General features: G+C 44.9%; 4 protein-coding genes across 5 annotated transcripts in view; 2 read left to right on the top strand and 2 right to left on the bottom strand.

Annotated features, from left to right (window-relative positions):
* Nucleotides 1-158: 158 nt before the first annotated feature.
* On the top strand, nucleotides 159-2388 carry LOC6499763 (fatty-acid amide hydrolase 2). Its single transcript, XM_001953933.4, has 6 exons — nucleotides 159-484; nucleotides 559-784; nucleotides 836-1347; nucleotides 1400-1525; nucleotides 1583-1855; nucleotides 1912-2388. Exons 1-6 carry the CDS (start codon nucleotides 314-316, stop codon nucleotides 2206-2208), a joined length of 1605 nt encoding a protein of 534 aa, XP_001953969.1. The 5' UTR covers nucleotides 159-313; the 3' UTR covers nucleotides 2209-2388.
* A 278-nt stretch (nucleotides 2389-2666) lies between these two features.
* On the top strand, nucleotides 2667-4060 carry LOC6499764 (ubiquitin-like domain-containing CTD phosphatase 1). Its single transcript, XM_001953932.4, has 3 exons — nucleotides 2667-2817; nucleotides 2914-3089; nucleotides 3144-4060. The coding sequence occupies exons 2-3, from the start codon at nucleotides 2927-2929 to the stop codon at nucleotides 3944-3946; spliced, it is 966 nt and encodes a 321-aa protein (XP_001953968.1). The 5' UTR covers nucleotides 2667-2817; nucleotides 2914-2926; the 3' UTR covers nucleotides 3947-4060.
* On the bottom strand, nucleotides 3991-8967 carry LOC6500813. The gene is made up of 8 exons (XM_001953931.4): nucleotides 8260-8967; nucleotides 7018-7389; nucleotides 6773-6962; nucleotides 5877-6123; nucleotides 5572-5752; nucleotides 5306-5519; nucleotides 5058-5255; nucleotides 3991-4996 (listed from the first exon to the last, which is right to left on the bottom strand). Exons 1-8 carry the CDS (start codon nucleotides 8348-8350, stop codon nucleotides 4066-4068), a joined length of 2424 nt encoding a protein of 807 aa, XP_001953967.1. The 5' UTR covers nucleotides 8351-8967; the 3' UTR covers nucleotides 3991-4065.
* A 4172-nt stretch (nucleotides 8968-13139) lies between these two features.
* The window catches only part of LOC6500812 (proteoglycan Cow), a 43603-nt gene continuing 32647 nt past the window's right edge, over nucleotides 13140-24095 (bottom strand). The window contains exons 2-11 of one of the 2 annotated variants that reach the window (XM_014911256.3): nucleotides 23786-23855; nucleotides 23610-23712; nucleotides 23132-23491; nucleotides 19100-19248; nucleotides 18105-18316; nucleotides 17907-18026; nucleotides 17748-17841; nucleotides 17024-17419; nucleotides 15897-16034; nucleotides 13140-14856 (exon numbers count right to left, since the gene is read on the bottom strand). In XM_014911256.3, coding sequence (XP_014766742.1) covers nucleotides 14750-14856; nucleotides 15897-16034; nucleotides 17024-17419; nucleotides 17748-17841; nucleotides 17907-18026; nucleotides 18105-18316; nucleotides 19100-19248; nucleotides 23132-23491; nucleotides 23610-23712; nucleotides 23786-23855 — 1749 coding nt within the window. In that variant the 3' untranslated portion in view covers nucleotides 13140-14749. The remainder of the gene's footprint in view (nucleotides 14857-15896; nucleotides 16035-17023; nucleotides 17420-17747; nucleotides 17842-17906; nucleotides 18027-18104; nucleotides 18317-19099; nucleotides 19249-23131; nucleotides 23492-23609; nucleotides 23713-23785; nucleotides 23856-24095) is intronic. The other variant, XM_001953924.4, reaches the window with a different exon arrangement.

Genomic DNA, 24095 nt, shown 5'->3' with positions numbered 1-24095 from the left:
GTTTAGAAAAATACGTGATTTGGAAATCTCCGAATTCGGTTCTAAATCACAACATTCAATACTGGGAATCGCCAGCCCTGGGCGCAGCTAACTTTGAAATTAAATTCAAATTTAAATTAAAAAACAAAGGCGAGTTTCGGTGGCCGCGCGTAGTCCACGATCCGCACTCGAGGCGCACGGTAGTGTTCCCACTTCAATTCCAGCTCACAAGTCCCCCTCCAAAACCCACAATTCTAACCCACTTCCGCCGTAGTCGACCGAAGTCCGCTTAAATTAGAATTCTTGGTGCACTCTTTGGTGACCTCCCGACAACATGGAGATAGTTCTGCGGTTTTTGGCATTTTTCCTGAACGCCTTTGGCATTCTGGTGAACAAGATTCTGGATCTGGTGCTGCCCCGCAAGAGGCCCAAGTTTCAGGGCATTCGAAACCCCCTGCTCAACAAGTCCGTCACTGAGCTGGTCACCCATTTGCGACGTGGCGAGGTGAGTTGCAAATCAAAGATTGCGTCATTCCCCCGGTGGCATTTGCAAAGTCATGACTGGCGAGTCGCCTGCAGATTTCGTCCGTGGATCTTACCAGTGCCTACATAGCCCGCATCAAGGAGGTGAATCCCACGCTGAATGCTGTGGTGGAGGAGCGCTTCGAGGCAGCCATGCAGGATGCCCGGCTGGCGGATGACTTTATTGCCAAGGCGAGGTCAGACTTCGATCGGATAGCTCTTTACACCAAGTATCCGATCCTGGGAGTACCGTTTACGGTCAAGGAATCCTGCAGCCTCAAAGGTGACCTTTGCACTTAGCCCTAAGTTTTTCCTAATTATTGGGATTTTACAGGTTTGTCCTACTCTGTGGGCAGTCTCATTCGCAAGGATATGAAGGCTCCACAGGATGGCGATGTGGTGGAACTGGTCCGTGCCGCTGGTGGTATTCCCCTTCTGGTATCTGCCAACCCTGAGTTCTGCATGAGTTTTGAGACAAGTAACAACATCCAAGGTCGCTGTCTGAACCCTTATGACCTGAGGCGCACCACGGCAGGTTCATCGGGAGGCGAGGCAGCGCTGAATGCTGTGGGAGCCACCCCTTTTGGAGTGGCTTCCGATATTAGTGGCTCCATCCGTCTACCGGCAATGTTTTGCGGCGTCTTTGGTCACAAGCCGACCGGAGGCCTGACCTCGACCAAAGGCCACTTTCCCTATTCTCTGACGGATCCACAGTTTCCCAGAATGCTGCAACTGGGCCCGATCACGAGATTCGCGCGGGATTTGCCTATTCTGTTGCAAATCATGGCGGGCACCAATTCCCACAAGCTTAAAATCGAAGAACAGGTTCCCCTGAAGGATATGAAGGTAGGGTTTTTCTTTCAAAAAACCCTTTTGCAACTAAGATTTTCGGTTCTAGGTCTATTATGCTTACGGCTTTTCGGGACTCAATTGTCTCACGCATCCTGTGGTGGATTTCGATATTAAATTGGCCATCACAAAAGCTGTCAAATGCCTCGAAAGAGGCGGAGTTCAGGCCAAAAAGGTAAATACATAAACATATGTAACTATATTTTATTTAAATGATAACTTACCTCTGTAGCTGGATCTCAAATTCTTCGGAAACAGTTTGGAGATGGCTTTGGTGTCCCTAGTGGACCTGAAGGGCTTGCCCAGCATCGTCACCCAACGACATGATCGGGATCCCTCGATGCGGCTTCTGATAGTGGAGCTCTTTAACAGCGCCATCGGGCACTCGATCTTCACAAAGGAGGCCATGTTCCTGGAGGTGATGAAGCGATTCAATGGCCTGATAGCCAGTGGTAATATGGAACGGTACCGGGAAGAGGTCAAAAAGTTAAAGACCCATTTAAATGTAAGTAAATGGAAGTGGAGATGTGCGCTGTGCTTACCCTGCAATCCTTTCTCTAGCAACTGCTGGGCACCCGCGGAGTACTCATCCTGCCCACCTTCCATACCAGCGCCCTCTGCTTCCACACCTCGTTGGTAAACGTGACGGGTATCGACCAGATGCTGCTCTTCAACATCCTCGGACTGCCCGCCACCCATGTTCCAATGGGACTGAACCAGCGAGGCATGCCCATCGGCATTCAGGTTGTGGCTGCCCAGTACCAGGACAAGCTTTGCCTGAAGGTCGCCGGCGAGCTGGAGGCAGTCTTCCAAGGCTGGGTGCCACCGGTGCCACATGCCACAGAGAGCAGCAAATAAAGCTAAGGTTAAGGTGCATGGTTGGACCATTACAGATATTCTAGTAGAGTTTAAGGTGAAAATTTTCAAAATATGGCAAAATATATCATCATATCAGTTAAGTGTTAAAAATTACACACTTCACACAATAATAATGTTAAATTCTTTTCCGTTTAGTCAATAAAGCTTGTTCAACTTTAATTTTTACTCACATTTCATTGAAACTAACTACGTCAGAGCCATTTTATGATAAACTTTTTGTTAAATTTTTTTTTAAATAATATATACAATTTAATAGAAGCTCTGCGTCTGGCCGCGCTTATTTTAATAAGGAGTACTTTTCGTATTTTCTTGTATTTATAGGCTTTTGGGGATAAACTTTTTTGCTTCACAAATTCAAATATTTGACATTCTACATTTGACTTTCCAACAGATTTTAGTACTGCCATTCACGGTATTTTAGAACATTTCGGTATATTTTTATTCCCTTATTGCGGTCACACTGGACCTGTCAGCTGTTCCCTACTTTATCTAATTTGTATTTATTTGGCCATTTTTGTTTATTCAAAATAAGAAATCACAGTTTTGACAGCTTCCGTCCAAACTGCTCGTCTTCCACACCCGATAAAAGTAAATATCAGGCTTAACCATATTTTCAACTTCTACATGTCAGGTTGACTCCTATTTAGGAAATAAAAAGTAATATTTTTCTGTTTCTGCTTTAAGCTTGTTCGCAAAAATGGCCGAGATAAAGGAAGTGGTCGTAGTTGTGAAGTGGAGTGGCAAGGAGTACCCGGTGGACCTCACTGACCAGGACACCGTAGAAATGCTACGCCACGAGATTTTCCGCAAGACTCAGGTCCGGCCAGAGCGGCAGAAGCTGCTTAATCTCAAATACAAAGGTAAATGCCCCTAAACATACACTGGAAATCCCCTGAAGATTATATTTCTTACAGGAAAAACGGCTGCCGACAATGTAAAGATTAGCGCCCTGGAGTTGAAGCCCAACTTTAAGCTTATGATGGTTGGCTCCACGGAGGCGGACATCGAAGATGCATGCAGTCTGCCGGACGACATTTGCGAGGTGGTGGACGACTTCGATGACGCTGAGGATCGCGAGGAGTCCGTAGAGAACTCGGCCGTTTACCTGGCAAAGGTTCAGCGTCGTGTTCGCGACTACAAAATCAAGGAGCTGGCTCCGCCACGCGAGGGCAAAAAATTACTTGTCCTGGACATAGACTACACTCTTTTCGACCACCGCTCTCCGGCCGAAACAGGCACAGAGCTAATGCGTCCGTACCTGCATGAGTTCCTGGCATCCGCCTACGAAGACTATGACATCGTGATATGGTCGGCCACCAGCATGCGCTGGATCGAGGAGAAAATGCGCCTGCTGGGCGTGACCAACAATGATAACTACAAGGTCATGTTCTACCTGGACTCAAACGCCATGATCTCTGTGCATGTTCCGGAGCGTGGAGTGGTGGATGTAAAGCCGCTGGGCGTGATCTGGGCCCTGTACAAACAGTACGACTCGAGTAACACAATTATGTTCGATGATATTCGTCGCAACTTCCTGATGAATCCCAAGTCCGGTCTCAAGATCCGTCCGTTCCGCCAGGCCCACATCAACCGTGGCACCGACACCGAGCTGCTCAAACTTTCCGAGTACTTGCGAAAGATCGCACTCCACTGTAAGGATTTCAACTCTTTGAATCACCGCAAGTGGGAACACTACCACCCCAAGAAGAATGCCTGAGCCCCAACCTCTCTAAACTCACAAAATCTCTGATCCGATCACACTTGTTTGTAAGATTCGCATAAGTTTATTAAATTAAGATGCATTTTGTACGCATTTTGTCGCAGCCTAAAAGCCAACTAAAGTGTGTAACCGCCCTGATCCGCCCAGTGGACGCGTCTAGCCTCCAGGTACTCTTCGTGCAAGCGCCGGCGCTCCTCCTCAAGCTTGGCCAGTCTCCGATAGCGCTGCAGCACCATACCGCAGCCAAACAGGAGGGCCACTTGGCAGATCAGCCAAAATATGAACAGGGCGATCAGCAGACTCTGGTTTATGCACACGTTCTCGAGGTGAAGCTGGTCGTCGATGCCAGCAATGAGAAGCACACCTCGCTCCCCGTACATATAGCTGTTTGCATTGCTCTGGTCCGGGCCATGCACTCTGAGATTATAGTTCAGCGGCAACTCCTCCTGGCCAGACATATTGGCGCTTCCATTTGTTGGCTGCTCAGCAGGGGCCACGTCCACAACCGTGGATATGTAGACCGGATTCTGGACTCGCAAATCCTCCAGTCTTCGATCCTCTGTCGCCTGTCGCTTCTTTCTTTCCCACGATCCACTGGCGCAGTTGCTGGCTGAACAGCGCTCCACACAGAAGCGAATCTTCACGTCGAAGCTAACGTTCGCCGTACCGGCAAACTTGAAGGCGTGAAAGCGGGCCTTCAACATGCTCCTGGTGGCGGAGTGAACGCGTTCCAGAGCCGGAAAGACACTAGCATCGGTGGGGCAACCGCGCTCGTCGATCAGTAGCACATAATTTTCATTGTCCATGGTCTTGGCTACCAGCGAGGTGGCCCGGAAATCCGGCAGGGGTGCTAGCTGCAGCTCCAGGTTGTCTGACATCTGCTCCGGACTGTACTCGGCTACTATCTGAAGCTCCAGATTTTGACCAATCTGAACGTCGTTTGTTTCCTTCTGGTGGGACAGATCCACCACCTGAAGCGAGATGATTGGATGCGGATGTGGACCACTGCTGCTATTATAGTGGATGACACCCTCGTGGGGAAACATGCTGGAAATACCAGGGTATATTAAGTATTTTTCGAGCGCTCGACTTTCTTCAGGTAGCTTACTGTTCGGCGTACTCCAGCGAGGACTCCAAGGCGATGGCGCTGGGCACATGCTCCGTGGCATCGATGCTGCTGTCCCGGACGGACACTCCCAAGGAGGCGGTGGCATTGCTCTGGATGCAACCGACCTTGATCAGCCGATCGCCCTGGGTTTGCACGTTGGGGTTGTTTTGAATCACCACAAGGGCGGAGATGAAGGTTCTACGGAAAATGTATTAAGTTTTGAAACAAAAAATAAAAAAAGTGCGAACCTTTGGTAGGATTGCGTCATTTCGTAGGCGCGCAGGATGCCGCAGCGGTTCTCCTTGACCTCACTGCCGATCTGCAAGGTCAACAGGACACTGCCGTTGCCCGATCCCCTGGCCAGGCAGTCCTTCGAGTGCATGCTGGCGTAGATCTTGCCGGCAAACCAATCTTTGGGATTGTACTTGATGGTCATTTCCTCCCGGGTGCAGAATACCCTTACTGAATTGGGGATATTTACGAGTATTTGGTGTGTCTTTTGAAGGGTACTTACCATCGAGGCACTTGACTCTTCGCATATACACGGAGTTTTCCCTCAGCTTCAGGCTGCGCGGACCCAGGGACACAATGTCCTCCGAGTGCAAGAGACACTCGGATAATGAGACCTGGTTCACATAATAGAAGGAGACCCCCTGGCAGTAGAACTTCGATTCGTGCGAGCACAGGGCCTGACACTGCAACGGCAGGAAGAAAGAAAATAAGAGGTTGGATGGAGTGGGTTGCCGTCATCAATCAATCATCCGACTCCCATCGATTACAATCATAATGCGCACGACAATCGAAGCGCGGCGAACACACCTCTTTCTGGGTGAGGCCCAAATACCTGGCCTCCGCGTAAATGAAGCTGCTGTTGGCATACAGCTCGTACGAGCAGTTGTCGCTCTCGACCTCGCGCTCGTGGCACTGGTTCTCCATGTACTCCTCGTCGTAGGGGGCTGCCCGAAAGGCGTCTGGCTGGATGGTTTTGTCCCTGTCACTCAGCGAGCACCGTCCCAGGCGACGCGAGGGATTCTGGCCGGGCAGGGAGCCCTCCGAGCCGCGGAACCTACAGGAGTAGTCGGGGTGTGTCGCCAAATATGGTCAAAAGAATTTAAAGTACAGGAGGGAATAATTTGAAGAAGAATTAATGCTGGTAATAGCGTATTTGCTTCTTTGCTTATAATTGTGTTAATGTAAAAAAATTAGGAAATTTAGGAGGTAGGATTATTTATTACTTTCTAAGATGTAAGTCCCGGTGGCACTTTTTCAAATATCTGCTAAAGTTAGGGCATTTATTAAATAAGTTTTAAATAACTTGAGTTTGAAAGTCCTTCAAGTCCTTAAAATCCTATAAAGTATAAATTAAAATAATCGTTTTCATCTTGAATCATCGATAGAATAAAAGAATATATAGACATAGAACCCAAAAAATATTAAGGTTTTTTTTGCGGAAAATTTATAATCATGTCTCTGCTTTGATTTTCAATTTCCTTCCCAAGTAATCCCTTGTCCGAGCTACTAATTTTAAGCCCCATTTAAAAAGGTCTAACCCATTCCAGCTCTTCCGCCGAGTGATGTCATAATCGAGCGAAAAACCCGACTGTGCATAAAAAATGCACAACTGAGGCAATTAATTTCACCTGGCCACAACAAAAAGCTAAAGCTATAGCCAATGCCAACAATAACAATAACAATAACAACAAACAGTCAATTACCGCTCACGGTTGTTCCGATACGAGGGGGCGAAGGAGGCGGAGAGGCATCTGAATTGGGTTTCGAAGAAACAGCGCTCGGCGCACTCACGCCGCGTGACCAGGGTCGGAATGGTCTTCTTGCTCTGGAACACCAGTGTGCTGCCGGGGATTTTGGTCAGCGCCCAGAGACGACCCCGGCACGCATCGGGAACTGCAAGACAAGGTCGGTAAGGTTGGCCCGGCCCCCATCCGGCGGCATAACTCACCTCGGAGGCAGGTCTTTTCGTAGAACACGGCCTCGCCATCGGCCACCAGTGGCAGTTCCCCGGAAATCGGCAAATACCGAGAGCTGCGCTCAAAGTAGGAGTATCCGTGGCACTCGTCCGTGTCCAGAAGGTGGACGTAGGCGATACAGTCGGGATCCTCGTTGCATATGCGCCAGCACACCTGACTAGCCGGAGTCTCGTCCTGCCGATCCTGACGTCCCTCCCGTCGATTGCGGTCCTTGAAGTTGCTAGTTGGAGTGGAGGGTGGAGCGTAGATCAGGTTATCCTCGCCCATATACTCCAGGGGCGGGCGGAATCCTACGATTTTCTGCAACTGCATCTGATGCAAGGGGCATTGCAGCAGCAGGGCATCTGGTGGGGCGGAATGGGATTAGTATATCTCACTGCATCCGAGCAATGTCGCGGGAGCAATACGCTCCGCATGACTGGGAACCAGACATTTTCTTTCAAATTGCTAAGTAGACATATTAGGGATTGCATATCGGTTTCAGTTTATTGCTAAAGTAATGGCTACTACGCTCGGTGGGCATCAATTAATCTTAAAAATGTTTATGCATAAGTAAGCAATGAGTAAATCAATCGTGCAACTTGAGGTTGCAACTTATTTTAGTGGGCTTGGGAGAATTTTTAAGATAAGTGATATATGTTTAAATTACTCTTTAATCAAATAATATGTTTCCTCTACTGCTAATCTACTCACAACATTTTTTGTTTGAAAACTTTTTCTCAATTAATGAATAGCTCTAAAATAATAATAAAATCAATCCATTATCTCGTTGTTCGTTTATATTTTATATGAATTTCAATGTGTAGGTCATTCTCCCATTTAAGCCAATAATGTAAACTTTTCTCAGGGCTTTGCTGATTGAGTCTATAATAACTACTGACATGCACAGGCAGGGGGAACACCCACTCCCCCCAAATCCTCTCCAGCAACGGTCTGTAAACTGATCTAAGCAGTTTGGGATTTGGTTTTCCACTTGACTATTGAATGCAAATTGCAAGTGCAACAGTGATGATGCGATCGGGGCATCTTCCCAATACTTATTATACTCTCTGAAATCAGGTAAGCTACAAAGCAGGTAAGCAGCTAAAAATACTAAGTGGAAAACGGTTAGAGCCGCTTCGGGGCTGCTTTGGGCCAATTAGCGATGTGGAATCCGATGAGGAGGTGGTCAGGGTAGGGTGGGGTGTACCCAAAATCCAAATATAGGAGCTCACCTGCGACATTCTGCTGTAGCAGCAATATCAAAATCGCTGAAAACACTAATTTGCATAGCCTGGGGGCTGTTGTAGCTTCTGATTGAGGCATTGTTTCAGAAGCGTTTTTGTGGTTGCATGCTCGTACAATAAATTGTAATTGATTTTTGGCTACTAGCCACACACACACACACTACACTACACTACACTTGTATTGTGGGGCTTTTTGCCTGTTTGCTGGTTATGTTTGGCACAGTTTAACACTTTCGGCACGTGCACACTGAACTGTTTGCCACTCAATCGCCTGCAGATTGAACTATTTGCATAAATGCAAACACAGGCCAGGACTCCCTTGCCATCAAATATAAATTAGCTCGTCTCACTGATGTGGGTCAAAAGGGGCCAGCCACGGGCCAGCATGGGCATAGTGCTTGTTGCTGTTGCCTAATTACTTTCAAACACGTACAAACATTGTTATGCATTATTTATTTGTTTTCCGAATTTCAGCTCCCCTTGGAGCTCTGAGCTGTGGCTTTGGCTTTGACTTTTGCCACTGCCATTAGCCATTTGCCAAATGCACTTTGTTTTATTAGCTTATTTTGATGGCCAAAAACAATAAATAGTATATCTGTCTGGGTTCGGAGGAGACGTACACGTCCGACTCGCGCCACTCTCGACTTGCAAATAGCCGAGTGGCTGCGATCTGGGCTTGAACTGCTGAGGTGGGATGCCCCGGAGCGCCAGGTAGACTCTGAAACACTGCGTATGTAAATGATATGAGTGCTTCGCGCAGTTCCAACACCAGTGCACTAAGGGAAACTTCTATTGTTCACATATTTCTGGGCTACGATCGAGTAGCAAGAGCTTAAATGCTGTGTCTTCCATATTTCAAGCTTAGATTACTTCGAATTTTCTCTCAGTGTAGCCGGAAAATAGTCGATCGAGCGTCGACGTCGCGGCTAACCGAGCGTATGAGAAATTCCATGTCAGAGTCGTCGCCGAGATTGCTGATTAGATCGCTGGAGTGTGTCGCACGGGGCAACACCGCCGTGCGGGGTAGCCACCGAATTGCTCGCTGGCTCGATTTCAATGTGCAATAAACAAAACTATTTAACGCTCCCATAAGGGCGGGAGTCAATAAGCGGAGGGGGAGGCGGAGGGCAAGGGGCAGAGACTAGGGCGAGGCTGCGTGGTGCCCCATCTCACGGGACACGATTCAGGTAGTGTATCTATGATACACATCTAGCCATGCATGGCCCAGGTGCTCCGTCTTTCCGTCTGTTTGCACAGTTGCGCCCCCGGCCCCGGCTGCTGGATTCAATGGCACTTTTAACAGTTCAGTGGTTCCAGCGTTGACAACGATTGTTTCCCCCCTCTCAGTCTTTCTGGCCCTTTCAATGATAAATGACTCGCCGACTTCTTGGGAGTCCGGGCAACATGTGCGTCTGCGGTTCTGCAGCCAATTGTTTATAGCTAATTAATAGTAGTAGCGACTAGCCTTTAATTAGTGGGTCATTAAAGGGCCCCCAGACTCGAGTGCGGCTTATTGTGCGTGACCTTTGCGGTTGCCACTTGCAACCTATTGGCAAGTTGGCCAAGGTTATCCGAGTCTCCGCTGCTCAGTTGCGGAATTTCTCGGTTGAGCGGCGATATGGAAGCCACTATTTTGGTTGACATAAGGGCACACTCGATTACCCAATCCAACGATAGTCACAAAACTCGAGGAAAGTTCCGCAGGTATGTGGTTTTGAAATTCAAAAAATGGGGCCTATTTGTGGCAAGGGACAAGCTAATATTTTCATTATTTTTCAGAATTATATTCGAGAGAATCTCATCCATATCCAATAAAATTCGGGAAAACAAGCAACTATAGAAGGAAGGATTCATGCCCTTACGACTTCCATTTTTTCCGTCCGTGGACACACTGCGTATACGTAATAATTCATAGGCACTGCACACGACATGCAATAACTGGGCAATAATTGCTCGTTGCATGCAACTGCGAGCCACGCCCCTGCAGCATTATCCACTGCATTCAAAGGGAGGCAGTCCTAGCACTGCAACGAAATAAAATGCTTTAAATAATGTGAAACATTCAGTAGTGGCGTGACACGGAGGCAGCAAGAATGTTGCAGCAACATCGAGCATTGGGATGACGAAGGGATGGGCTTAAATTTTTAATGCCACAGCGCACTAAAGCTGTTGCAAGTTTATTTCTGGCGTCCGCCGGTGCCCGACCCACAAAACTTTTCCGTACTCACCTTGAACTATAAAGCCATCCTGGGCTACATATGTACACGTGTGGACTGTGTGTGGTGTCAACAAAGAACAATAAAAACAACAACGTCCACAAGGGCCAAGTGACGCCCGAGTGACGCATAAAAATAAAAGTTGCATACTTCCATATGGTGGTATACATGCAACAAAAAATAATAACACATGACACAGAGTTGGGGGCCTAATTAAAAATGCCGAAAAAGTCAGGGCACTCCGGAAGGGAAAGACGGAACAATGAAGCACCCACACACTCTGCCACTTGCCACAAGTCCGTCAGGGTGACACGAGTGCTTTTCAACCGGACTGTGTGCCTGTCTGGCGGTGGCTGAGCAGCCAGGCGTTGCAGGCAACTTGTCGCATTGTCTGGCCCACAGAATTATGCAAATGAGCCAGCCAGACCGATGTAGACTTCAACTCTGCACATTGTTTATGTTGCCCAAATATTTGAAGGCAACAAGTCAAAAATCTTGGCCAACTATGCACAATTACAGAGCACAAATAAATCTACTAGTTATAGTGTAACATTTTTAATAAAACAAAAAGAGTTTAGAAAAAAATAGGATTTCCAGGTCATACAAATAGTAATCATTTATTATACATATATAAGTATCATAATAAAATCATTTCTATATACTTTCGCCGCAGTTTTGCTTTAGACTTTTGTTTTTAAACATGAACTTTTATTACTAAATTGGTGGATAGGCACAAAATAATTATAACCAATGGTTATTCGAAATAATATGATCTTTCTTTTCAGCAACTTTTAATAAAAATATTTAAAAAATTTTTGTGTTTTATTTTTGTTTCACAACGAATTGATAAGCTTATAAAGATCTTTATTGTGTCGCGACGGAGCTCATTTGCGATGCCGCATATTGTTCGGATTAAATCGCGGAGATATATCCAGAAGTAAAGTTAAAGTAAAATATTATGTTAAAGATTACCAGAGCGATGTAGTAGTTTTACATCTAGAGTCTAGATTCCACCACTACTAGACTCTAGATTCTAGAGCTTTACAAAAAAATTATCCAATCCAATCGAACTTCCAATTACTGCAATGAAGGATACCATTGCAGTCCGAACATAATGCCGCAAAGGTTGGACATATGTTGAAATAAAATGGCTAAGCACTAGAGGGCAAAAATTTCCGGCAAATAAATTTGGAAAAATCCAAATCCATAAAATAGAGTGATTAAAGTATATGTATATTATATTTACCTGGAATTTTATGACAGTTCCTAGACATTAAATTAGAATCATTAATGAAAGATTCAAAAATTATGGCTCCATAGTGGATCGAGAATTCCACCAAACTCAGTTTATTTAAATCCACCGCCATGATCGGACAGAACTTAGTTGTTATCGCGATTTTGTTGATCTTATCCTGGCAAAATGCTTCGGCGGCGCCCTTGCATCGGGTCTTGCCGAATTCACCGAATCGGTCATCCGGGGAATCAATGAAAGGTTTTGGAGAAGCTACACAAACACTCGTTTCATGCACAGAGCAGAAAGCATTTCAAGGATCGAGGAGAGTGCGAAGATATCTTAGTGTACCTTGTTTAAAGGACCATACGAGAAAATGCATTAAGCATTAATCCAACCCAATATAAAGATATTTTATTTGCATATTTATAAAAATAATGTTATTAATAACTTATTATATATACTATTTGTACAATCAATTCGAAAAATGTGCTGGTGTTCAGTGTGCTATTCAGCCCCAAAGTGTTGAGTGACTTACTGACTGACTTGGCAAAACTCTGGCTGAATGCAACTTGGCCGGGTCGCCCTTACTGTCAGGGTGTTGTGCTGCTTAATTGTCGCAGCAACTTCCGTTTGGAACGGCATGCCAAAGTTGCCGCCGGTTTCATGCACCCTTGACACCGCCTCACCGGGTGACCCGACCCCATCCGACTAGCGTGTGAACTCGTTGGCTACCTCCGCCTGCCCCTTGCTCGGGCGAACTAAAATTTATTTTAATCTCCACCATAATTGTTTGTGCGCCTGTTGCGCGTCGCCTTCGTTTTGTTTTAGTTTTAGTTGCTTGTTGGCTTTTTTGCTGCTCGTGTGTGCATAAAATTAGCCTCTAAATTTATTGTTAGTCATTCGCTGGCATTCCTGGTGCCATGGAGTGACCGTTTAAATGTCACAAGTTGCCACAATTTGTTAAATGTGGACAAGCAGCATCCCATTACTGAACTAAATAACAAGACACTGGATTGCATTAAATAATATTTATTGATTTCATCTTCCATATACATATATATAAACAAATGGTCGTAGAGCTTAGTGGAAATAAAAACCTGTGCTATCGAATCGGAAACAAAAGTTGGAGAATCTTTCCAAAATGCATTACGTACGTATTTGTAATTGATACTACTTTTTATTTATGGAATCTTCATTATGATTTCCTAAAAAAAAGTTCGAATCTGTCGGAAACTGATAAGTTGAGATTCTGCCGAACTTCGAGTGCCAGGGGGTGGGACTCCAGTAATGCAATTTGCATAATAATTCACAAGTAAGTACAATCGTAATACATAGTCAGTTGTAGGGTCTACACCACAAATAATTATAATTTCCATTTACTTTATATTTTGCTTTTTAAATGCAGCCGAAAAATGTTGTTTTTGTCCGCTCCACGTCGTCGCTGCATCTCAAATGATTGTTATTAATGTTGGTTATAAATTTTCGCTATAATTAAAAGGTTTATTTATCATATATGCATTCGTTTTTGTTTACTACAATTGGCTATATAATTTTCGTTTTGGTTGCAAGCATTTTTATCATGTTTATCCTTCATTAATTTAATTCGCTCGTAAATATGTTTAAATTTAGTGTTTGCCTTTGGGTTTCTATTGGATATCCTTGTGGGAAAAATATCAAAAGTGGTTTCAACAAATGAGTGGAGGATGAGCTACTATCTGCATTGCTGCTGCCACTTAATTATGCCTCTTATATACTTACATGTTAAACATATTATATATTTTTTAATTGTATATGCATGTATAAGCGAATTGCCGTTTACCGAATCTCCATCCGAATCATTTTCTTATGGTAATGTCGTATGTCCTACGTGTGTGAAAATTTCAAAGCGCTTCCGGATCTTGGCTGATCTTGATCGCAGTGGCCAAAAAAATGGGTGTTTGTGTGCTGTTGGTTCGTGTGGGTGGCGTGACATTTACGATTTCCGATTTACGATTTCCGATTGCCGGATTACATATATTTTAAGCTGAGTGCTGAGTTTGCCCTGGCAGGTGCTGTGATTCAAATGATGCTCGCCTCGTAGCAGAGCCACGCCGAATACTTGTCGGATCCCGATCTCACTATATATCTGGTAAGTAACACTAAATGAACGCGATTATGTTTCGTACATATGCAACTATGAGTTCTTCCCTCCGCTTCTCCGAACTTCTACTCGAACTACACTCTTCGGCCGCCTTGGAGTCCTTGAGTACTCTGGGAATGGGACTCTTCTGTCACGGTGACGGGCTACTGGCCTCGATCCATATTCGTATTCGTATTCATCATTTTTTCAAAAACTTATCACATAAATTTTATATACTTTTATTTTTTGTTTTTTGGGCGGAATTCTTAGCGTGTGTCGTGTTTTGCTTGCGCGAAAGCAGAGGAGGACAGATGTTGAGAGATGCCGATACTAACTGGGCTTCTAATGTTTTGCAAAAAGGCTAAAATAGACGAATGGACTCATCCATGCAAACAACAATGATAACGAAGGAAAAATCGTAGCTGATTGACTGAAAAAATGGCCAAAGCCGCGGACTCCGGGGTGCTCTTCTCTGCCTGCTGATGATGCCAATTAGCATGCGATTCGCCTCTAACTATGCTACAGTTACTCTTTGGTTTGCTCTCCCCTGTTATCCTTTCTGCGTCAACTTTCATCATCCTAGCGAGTCTGTGTGTGTCTGAGTGTATGGCGTGTGGCGTGTTTGCTTCTGCTGTTTGCTATTCGTAGTTTCTATTCAAAAACGCTTACGTGGCTATTCTGCACATTTATGGATTTAGGGTTTTTGCTTTTTTTTCAGTTTTCAGTTTGGGTTTTCGCTTATGCGTTTACTTTTACTTCAACTTCTACTTTCCGTTGCTTTCGGTTTTGTTTGCAATCATAATAATAATAATATTAATTTTTTGTTATAACGCCAGCGCTGCTGTTGATTGGATGGGATGAGCCAGGATGCGCCACAAACAGGATGCAGGACGAACGACGCCGCTCCGCTTAGAAGACCAGCATCTGATCGGCGCTGCCCTCCGCACTGTCCTCGTCGTCGGCTCCCTCGTCCTCGTCGTCGGATGTGAGTGAGGCAGCGTTATTGACCACGGACTCTGTTCGGATGGATGGAGAAATTAGAATCAAGTTTGCATGTAAAAGCCCATCCACGGACTCAAAATAAGCCCCATAAGCTGACCGCTTTTAAGCCCAGACCGCCTCATGCGTTATGCATGGCGTATGCTTGATATTAATAGGAAAACTCAATTACTGATCCCTACCCGCCTCGACAACTTTAACAGCCTTAAGTGCAGAGTTAAATCAGCCTGTCTCGGACAGGCCCAGGGACCGGAGAAGTACGGTAAACGGGCAAGGACACAAATGGACACCGACCCGAGTCTGGGCGAGTTAAGCAGATTACGTATACGCACCGGAGTGCGAGGTGTTTACCGATTCCATTGCCGCATCTCGCATAACTCGGCAACAGCAAGCGGGCTATAAAAGCAGGCTTATAGACTCATATTTCAATACCCAGGTAAATGGCAGGACTCAGATGGCAAATCGCTTGCCATGAAAATGGTTAAGGACGCCTGGAATTCCTTTTTTGTTTATCTGCACTTCAACCACCGATACAAGGCTTTAATTGGCATCGATTCGTGTTTCGGGTGGTACTGGTACAGGCACTGCAGTAAATGTAAACCACTAAGGATTATTTTGGCACAATTTCTTTTGCATATATCAACGTTAACCCTTTAAATGAAAACGTGGTTTCTTTTTGCAAGAGATTACTTGTAGTGATATGCTTCTAAAGAAATTTAAGCCTAGACTGAACTAGAAACAAATAGTAATAAAATGACTTTTGTTGAAATTTTTGTACTCTTGATAAGAGAGTTCAGACACTATTTGGAAGTATTGATAAGAAATTTGCGACTAATTCGGATTTTTAGAAATATGATTAGTTCTGTGAAATACTCGAATACACATTTTTGCCATGACAATTGTATGAACAGAGGGTTACAGGTTCCACTGTCCACCTCAGCCTTATTTCACTTGTCCTTTTCACCTTGATTACGGCATTAAAAGCCTTGTGGCTGCTTTTGTCGGGACTGACCCCCATTATCCCTTATCCCGAGTCCCCATCATCCCGTTTACTCACCGCAGTTGGGCTTTCCGCGTGTGCGTGTGTTGGCGAACTCGACTCCGTGCTTATCCACACACCAGCACACACCCACCGAGTTGTGGCACTGGGTGGGCTTGTAGAATCCCTGGATGTCGCAGTCGGGTGCGTAGGCGCCTAATTAGTTTGGTTCGGGAGAAGAAGTGTAACATTTTAGTGGGGCAACATTGCGGCCATACTTAAAATAGGACTGTTCTTTTTTTGTATTTGAGGGGAGCCAGTGAAAAGCGGCACAAGCAAACTTATTGTTAAATCTATTTTGTTTTGGGCGAGGGGAGGACCAACAAAGAAAAGAAATTATATAGTTTGGGGGCAAGAACACAAAAAGCATCGGACAGTGGTTAGAAAAAAGTTCGGTGTGTTGTTGTTAAAAGTGTTTAATTTGCTGGCTTAAAAGTTGCGTTTGGCCAAGAGATGGGCAGGAAAAAAACTGGGTAACGAGCTCAAACCGAAAGTTAACAACGAAAGCAGCGCAAAAAAAGGGTTACTTCTGCGGAACATTTACTGATTACACTGGAGAAAATATATTGAAGAGAAAAATATATTTTTAGTACAGAATCAAACTCATGACAAAATGCAAGATCAAGTAACTCATGCTTCCATTCTCAATAGCATAAGTTTAAGCTTCACTGCAAGATATTTCTCCAAGTGTATGAGCATCTGTGTGGCTGAGGGCTGGTGTGTGTGAGTTTGTATAAGTGTGTCAGGGTTTCTATTTAGCTGTCAGGCGCTTAATTATACATAGTTTGAAAAAGGTTGCAAGGAGCCAGAGTGTCAGACAAACAAAAACTAAGCGGTCGAAAGAGATGGCAGATAGCAAGAGAGCGAGAGAGCAGTAGAAATAGAAAGAGAGCGGTAGTGAAAGTGAAAGTTTAACTCTTTCGGGTATTTAACTCGTTTAGTTCTTTTTTTTTCTGTTTTTGGAATTGTTTTGCTTTGTTATTTGTGTTTTTTTGTTCATTTATATAACTTTTTTAGGTAGTAGTGGGGAATACATAAATGAGGCCCAGGACCCCGCTCAACTCATACTCAACGGAACATTTATATACGATATATAGAGAGAACATAGAAGTATTAGTGTTATGTAGAGAAATGTCCACCTGTACCTATCTCACCTGCAAAGTCGCCGGCGATTCTTCGGCGGACGGCGGCGCACGGACGGTCCGTCTTCTCGAAGCAGCGGCACCACTCCCGCGTGTTGATCGCACTGTCCGTGTCCAGGTCGCAGGTGTCGATGAAGGGCTTGATGCAGCGCTCGTTCTGGTCGTGCTCCAGGTCGTACATCTCCTGCAGCGACAGTTGCCCGTCGTTGTTCAGGTCCAGGTGACCAAACATCCACTTGGCCTCCGTCTTGCAGGCGGGCGGGAAGTGAGCCTTCGACTTCTGGCTGTGCTGGCGCCGCTTCTTGCTGTCGGCCATGATCACGGAGAACCAGTCTAGGAGTCGGTTGCCAATGGCAGTTAGCTGCTGGGGCTTGCACTCGGGTGATTTCGAGGGATACCCTGCAAAATAAAACCGTCTTATCAATATTTATTGCCAAGAACGAAGCAAATGGTGCTGCATTTTCTTCCAAGATTTATTAATTACTGATTATTTTAATAATTTACTGAAGTACCAAAAGTGAAATTGTATTAATGACGTTTTTTGTCAGATCAGATTTTGTCGGTTTATTTTTATTTCTTTCTTTAGAAGGAAATCAGCAATATTTCCCATATATATATTAAAATTTATTAATAGCTCTTTAATCTTTATAAAAAAATAATATTAATATGAAAATGAAATGATTCATTCTAATAACAACTTCCTAATGTAGTATAATATTGTTCTTACCATTAAAGTTGTTCTTATTGAGCTTCTGCTGTTGCTTCTCCACCACTTCGTTGTAGTTGCGCATCTTGTGCTTGTCGTCCTGGTACTTGGAGTCCTGCCAATTATAAAATTATAAGAAATAAGAATAACGCTTTTGGAGAGGACTCCGCGAGGACTGACCTTCTTGTAGGCTGTGTACTTGAGGTATTTGTAGTGCTTGTTGTCGTACTTGATCTCCTCGGGGGTGAAGGTGTACTGGGCATTGATGTGGTTGTAGTGTCGGTTGTTATCCTCCTTGTCCTGTCGGTTCAAAGGACCAAAGCAAAAAGACAACAAAATTAAAGCCGACTCAGATACCGTATCGGGCCATTAACTTGCATTCATGATCGTGTTGAAGTCGTTGTTGTTGCCGCCCATAATGTTTCCGCTGTTCATCATGATGTTGTTGTTGTTGCTGTCTTTGTATGCCTGCTGCTGCTGCTGTTGTTGTTGCTGCTGCTGCTGCTGGTCGAGGGCGATCTTCTTGTTGTACTTGTTGTTGCTGCCGTTGTAGCCGGATATGCGCTGCAGCCGCTTGCCATCGAAGTTCTCTGCGAAAAATTGTGCAAAAACGTTCATAAAATCGCTGGCCTAGGCAAACTTTTTGCCTCCAACGACCAACGGCAGTATTTTATTTATTTTCTAGGCCCTCTGAGCTGTGCAAAATTGAAAATTAACGTCCTGGCCCCTGGCTGAGTGGTCCTGGCAGAACAATGGCGTCGGCTACTTGTACCACACGGCCTATTAAATATTTAACAAGTGATGTGCCCGGCTAAAAATATTTAAAGCCAAAGCCTTTGTTTGGTAATTGGAATTTTTAATTGCCTTTCCAGCTCTTCAGCCCAGTCGGTCTAACAAATCGCGAAGCATACTTTCATGGGCAAACAACTCCCTCTCCCTCCCTCTCTGTCTAGGCCTGTTGCCCCGTCCCTGTCTCCGGCCGTAAGCCTGTCACAAAATATGCATGCAATTTATTTTGTAGTCATTGTCCGTACTCTGTCCAATCCTGGCGGCTTGCCAGGCTCAAGCCGAAGCTCATTATGCGGCCTCCTGGCGGAGCATTTGATTTCGGGGGGCTTGGGGGTTTTGCGGCTAGCTTGGCCATGTTATTTGTTCTGGGCCTAGACCCATAGTTGTATTTTGATACCCTTTGATAGAGTCTAGTGAAAAGACAATAAGCCACAAACTAAGTCCTGGAGGTTCATGGTACTTATTTGTCCCGTTTAGTAACGAAAACCGTACCCATTTAGGCAATATAAACAAGTTTAGCATCTCAAATTCGTTAGGATAACAATTTTGCTTTAGAAAGAAGGGATAAAAACAGGGATCCTTACCCTTGCAGGGACAGAATCCTTTGCAGGCAATCCGAATGGACGTCGAATGTATGCAATTGTGATAATCCAATCTGCATAGTGATGAGTAGGTCCTGTTGTCGGCACCGCACAGGAACGTTGGCTTGGCCACAGGACATGGCTTGCAGTTGCTGGAAAAAGAGGCGAAAAAAAATGGAAGATATAGCCGTGTTAGAAAAGTCAGGGAGGTAGAAATCAGAAAAGTAAAACTCAAGGGGCCGCAGCAGCAACAAATAGATGACATGCAAAATTAATTTTTATGCAAATGAAGTCTGTGCTGTTTCCCTACCCCCTTACTCTCCTCATATGGACAATTTGTTGGGCAGGTGAGAGGACAGAACAGAAGGATACACAGCCGGCACTCATCGCCTTGCTTATACATTTATTTAAATATTTATTTAATATGCGCTGCACGCACGCCCAAGCAAACAGCCGAGCCATGAGATTGGCCAGGGGACTAAGGACGATAAAGGACACGCCGCACTCGGCTGTAGCTTTATTTAATAATTTGAGCAAATATTTAAGCGGCCATACATGTACGACTCCATTTCCATAGATGTGTAATCGTAATTATAATTCATCCCGCTTCAAGTGCTTTCGTCCTGAGCGCCCTGATCAGGGTCCGCCGTCAATCAATCAACTTTTATTCGAAGCTCTGGCCTACTTACAAAAGAATATCGGCTTTTTGCTCGTTATTTTAAAACCAACAAAAAGATTAATTGAATTAATTGTTGCTACTGTTACTGTGCGAGAGCTGCAGTCCTGTCCTGTCTGTGGCTGCAATAAAAAAGCCTTTCGGCTGAATATTTTTATCACTTTCGGTGTGGCTTTAATTGGCGTGCCAAAAGCGGAATTTTCTCCCATTTCCCTCAGCCCTCTTCCATAATTTTATTCAGCCGTATATGTATTGCCAGTTTTTGTTTGGCGAGTATCAAATGAAATTTGCACATTTATTTGGCCGCTCCTCGCCGCCTGCCAGATGAAATGCAATTTGCCTAATTGCCCCCAATTTGGAAGTCATAATTAGAGGGTTTTATTGGACTTTTGTTTCGGAGTTTTAAGAAATATTAATTGAAAATCGGCCTGCCGTTGAGCCAGGGCTTAGCACAGTTTGGAATCCATTGTGGTCTATTTGCTTTATGCTAAATAAATTCAGAGCAAAGATAAGACTCTGGGCATACAATTACTTGTGTGGAAAAATAGCCAGAATAGAGAAATTTAATGAAAGGAAAGAACTGTTGGATTTGTCAACCGATTTGCATGCACTGGCCCGGCCACTTAAGCTGACCAATTTCGTCTCTGAGCCAAAAGTAAACGTAGCAATGGCCAAAACCAATACAAACACATACACGTATGTATGCTTCTCTGTCACTTTTAATTAAAAATTCTCTCGCATGTTCTTTTGCCCGCTTCTGCTTCCACATCCAGTGGAACTTCCGTTTCCGCTTTGTTTGCTTCCCTCCTCCATCGGATTGTTTATACAAATTTAATGAAATTCTTAGGGCCAAGTAAATAGTGAGACGAATAAATTTGATAAGGCCCTCCGTTCAGCCCATGTCCTAATGGCGACGCCTTGCCTCCTCAATGATGGCATCTTCAATGGCCGGCGCAGCATCTGCGGTTGCTTTGTGCAAATTGCCCTTCAAATGGCTGGCCACATGCCGGCTCCTTGTCCTTGTGAAAAATGTGTAAATTTTTACTCAAATATTTGCTTTCAATTTTGCAGCAACCCGACCGAATATTCAGAGGTACGGGGAAGAATGAGCCCTTTGAGGCAGCTCGCCCTCCTGCTGACGCCGACAGCTTCATGTGCATGGACCACAAAACAGCTCAGTGGTTTCGAATAACTGCCAGGCACAGGCCAGCACACATACCCCTTCGAATATCTCAGCCGAGGTGAGATCCGACCTTTGGCATGCAAAGTGCACACTGGTAGAAGATCATAATTTAAAGAAAAATAATAAATACACAAGAGGAAACATTAAATCTCTTCATCTATTCTCAAGCAATACAAATACTTTTGGTTGTTACACAATTCGTATACGAAATGCAAAAGCCCAACCAAAGCTTTGAAGAAATATATATACTATTATTGAAAATAACAATGAATTGAAAATAAAAATGATTGCACGATTTTACAGGACAAGATGATTATATTTAGTTCACAGTGAGCTACAACCAATGTGCTAGGAGACCCCAGAATCCCCGAAACATCCAATCCCTCTCATCCTTTGGCATATTGTTACAACAAACAATTCAGGGCTCACACATGAGTTATGGCTCGATACCGCTCTGCAGCTATCCAGCTATCCAGCTGCCTTTTGGTCTATTAGAAGTACCTTTCCCTCGTGCCCCAGCCGTACCCCCGTCCGTGGTGACCCCGTTAGTGGGGCAGGTCCTTTGTTTGACTTGCGGCTGAATGGAAAGACGAGCGGAGAAAGGCGAGAACTGATGCAGAGCTCCTGGCCACCGACCCGCTACGACGATGAGTGGCAAATGCCCGGGGCGGACTACAACTATTGATTTTGCCAGAAGCTCGAATGTGACACACACTAGGCGGCATTCATATTTCATGCCATTGACATAGATACACAAATGCATGGCGTCGTGGAATTTTCGTGAAAGCAAAATTGAAAAGGGAGCTTCGGTGGTGGGCTTGCGAGGGCCCAGAATATGTCAAAAGGCATTGTTAATGTCATCGCTAGAAGCGGAAAGAATACCCCATGGGGGAGGAGTCGGGAATGGGGCGTGATTTGCCTATAGATTGATTTTTACACACAGGCACACCCCTACTCTGTGGTGTTCTCTGTATGTTTGGCAAGTGGATTTTAATTCAATTACAAAACGCTCGGGGATTCGGGACACAAACAAAAACAATAACAATGAGCTCAGAAGCTTTCCGAAAGTTATCGAAGTACTTTTGAAATTCTGAGAAAATTAATTTTTAATTTTTACAGCGTTGTCAAAGGATCAAAAAGCAAAACTTTTGCTTGTCACTTTATCCTCGGCTCATACAGCACAAAAGTGTAATGTTAAAGTACTCTTTGAGAGCAGGATTTCAAAGGATGCCAATATTTCACGGGTTTTCAGAAGGCTAGGTGTTAACTAGCAGGCGTTACAAATTTTATTTCTTTTTGTGTACCTAGGCCCCAAACCCAACCCACAACTTGGGGCAAATATTTTCGCAACGGAAATCGATGTTTGGAAGTTGCCAACAACTTCCTTTCCGCATCCCTTTTCCTGCCCTTTCCGAGGCAATCAAGCCTTGACACAGGCCCGACTTTGACTTTATTTTCCAGGCTTCTTGTCAGAAGGTACACCTGCTACCCCCTTTTGCTACCAGCTCCGCTCCCTTTGATTACCCCCCCAGATTCGAGAGGGAAACTGCTCGCGTGCGAGTCCACAATTCGGGTTAGGGTCAGGACGATAACACGGAACAAGTCAAAGGATCCGACGACGGCACGCGTCAAAGGGTAAAGGCCGTAAAGCTGTCGTTGCGGCCCATTGAGGCAGAAGTGTGCCAGCACCAGCCAAAAAGCCAGCTCGCCAAACGATAACAGCCCAGAACGAGAAGCACACCAATAACAATAACAAAGTGCGCAAAAAACAGGCCATGGCCAAGTCTGCGTGCTGAAAACTGTACCGCTGTAAATTTATTGCAGAATTTTTATACACGATAAAACAATTTGTTATTAGCATGACGACGGTGGAAAATCATGGAGGAGAAGGGTGGAGCAAGTGGCTGATGTCAAAGGTGACCCACCCACCCGCAACCCTTTTTTGTGCCGACGCGAATTTGCTTAATGAAATGTAAAATCCCATTCAAAGGCAAACGCAAAAAGTTCGGCCAGAATGTTGGGCACTCGAATGCCTACACTGAGAGACAGACCAGTAAGACAAAGTTTACAAAAATACATTTTTTAAATAAAGAAAACTTAAACAAAAAAGTATTTAAAATATGGTACCTAATTATGCAAACAACATTACATTAAAATCCTTTCTCTGGGAACTTACTCCAACTCCTCGTCGTCGTCCTGCTGAATGGCTGCCGCTTGCTGGGATTGCTGCTTCTGTTGTTGTTGCTGCTGCTGCTTATCGCCGGTGGCGATGCTATTCTCGTAGAAGACATCATCCTCTTTGGACTCGTCGTCGTCGCCCAGGCTGAGGCTCTTATCTTCGTCATCGGTCTCCTCATTGCCCTGGACACTGGACGGGGAATTGTTGTTGGTGTTGCCGTTGCTGCCACCATCACTGCTGTTGTCCTCATCGTCGTTGTTGATATCCTCGGCGTCCTGGCTGTCCTGGCTATCCTGCTGGTTGACGCGCCGCTTGGCCTCCTCCTCCAAGTACTTGGCCTTGGTGATTATCTCATCGCTGGGAAACGATTTTGGGTGTAATGGGAGGTCGGTTAGTTGGTAACGCCGCGGGGCAAAGGTTTCAATTTAATTGGCTCGTCGGGCTCAACCAGAGCCAGAGAGGAGTCGCTGCTTACCGGTTCTTGTGTAGCTCCTTCTTCGACACGCACACGGCACTGTACTCGTCCTCCAGGAGGCAAATTTCACGTTTCTTGCAGTTCAGTGGTCGGCAAAGGTCACCTTTTATGCGATTATTTTTTAGATTTTAATTAATTAATTGGGTTTTGGGGGGAAAAAATTTAGGTTTACTTACTCGAAGGATCGTGGATCCAGCGCTTGTGCTCGCCCAGGTTCTTGTTGCCATTCTGCGTGTTTTTGTTTATCTGGAAGGAGAAGAACAAATTGCATGTGAAATATTTGCTGCTTTAATTTTGTTATTTAAATGCATAAAAAATGCAAAGCTTTCTCCTTTTCTCCCTCTGACATTCAGGATATAAGCCAAACTGACGTCTGTCAAAACGCACACACACACAGCCACAGAACCCATTTAGACCCACTGAGGCATACACGTACGGCGTACCACAGGGCGTATACGTAGTAGAAACGAGAACAATGTAGCATTT

This window comes from Drosophila ananassae, chromosome 2L, assembly GCF_017639315.1.
Source record: "Drosophila ananassae strain 14024-0371.13 chromosome 2L, ASM1763931v2, whole genome shotgun sequence".
Classification (NCBI taxonomy): domain Eukaryota; kingdom Metazoa; phylum Arthropoda; class Insecta; order Diptera; family Drosophilidae; genus Drosophila; species Drosophila ananassae.
The sequence above is the reverse complement of the archived record's forward strand: the minus strand, read 5'-3'. Positions and strand labels throughout refer to the sequence as shown.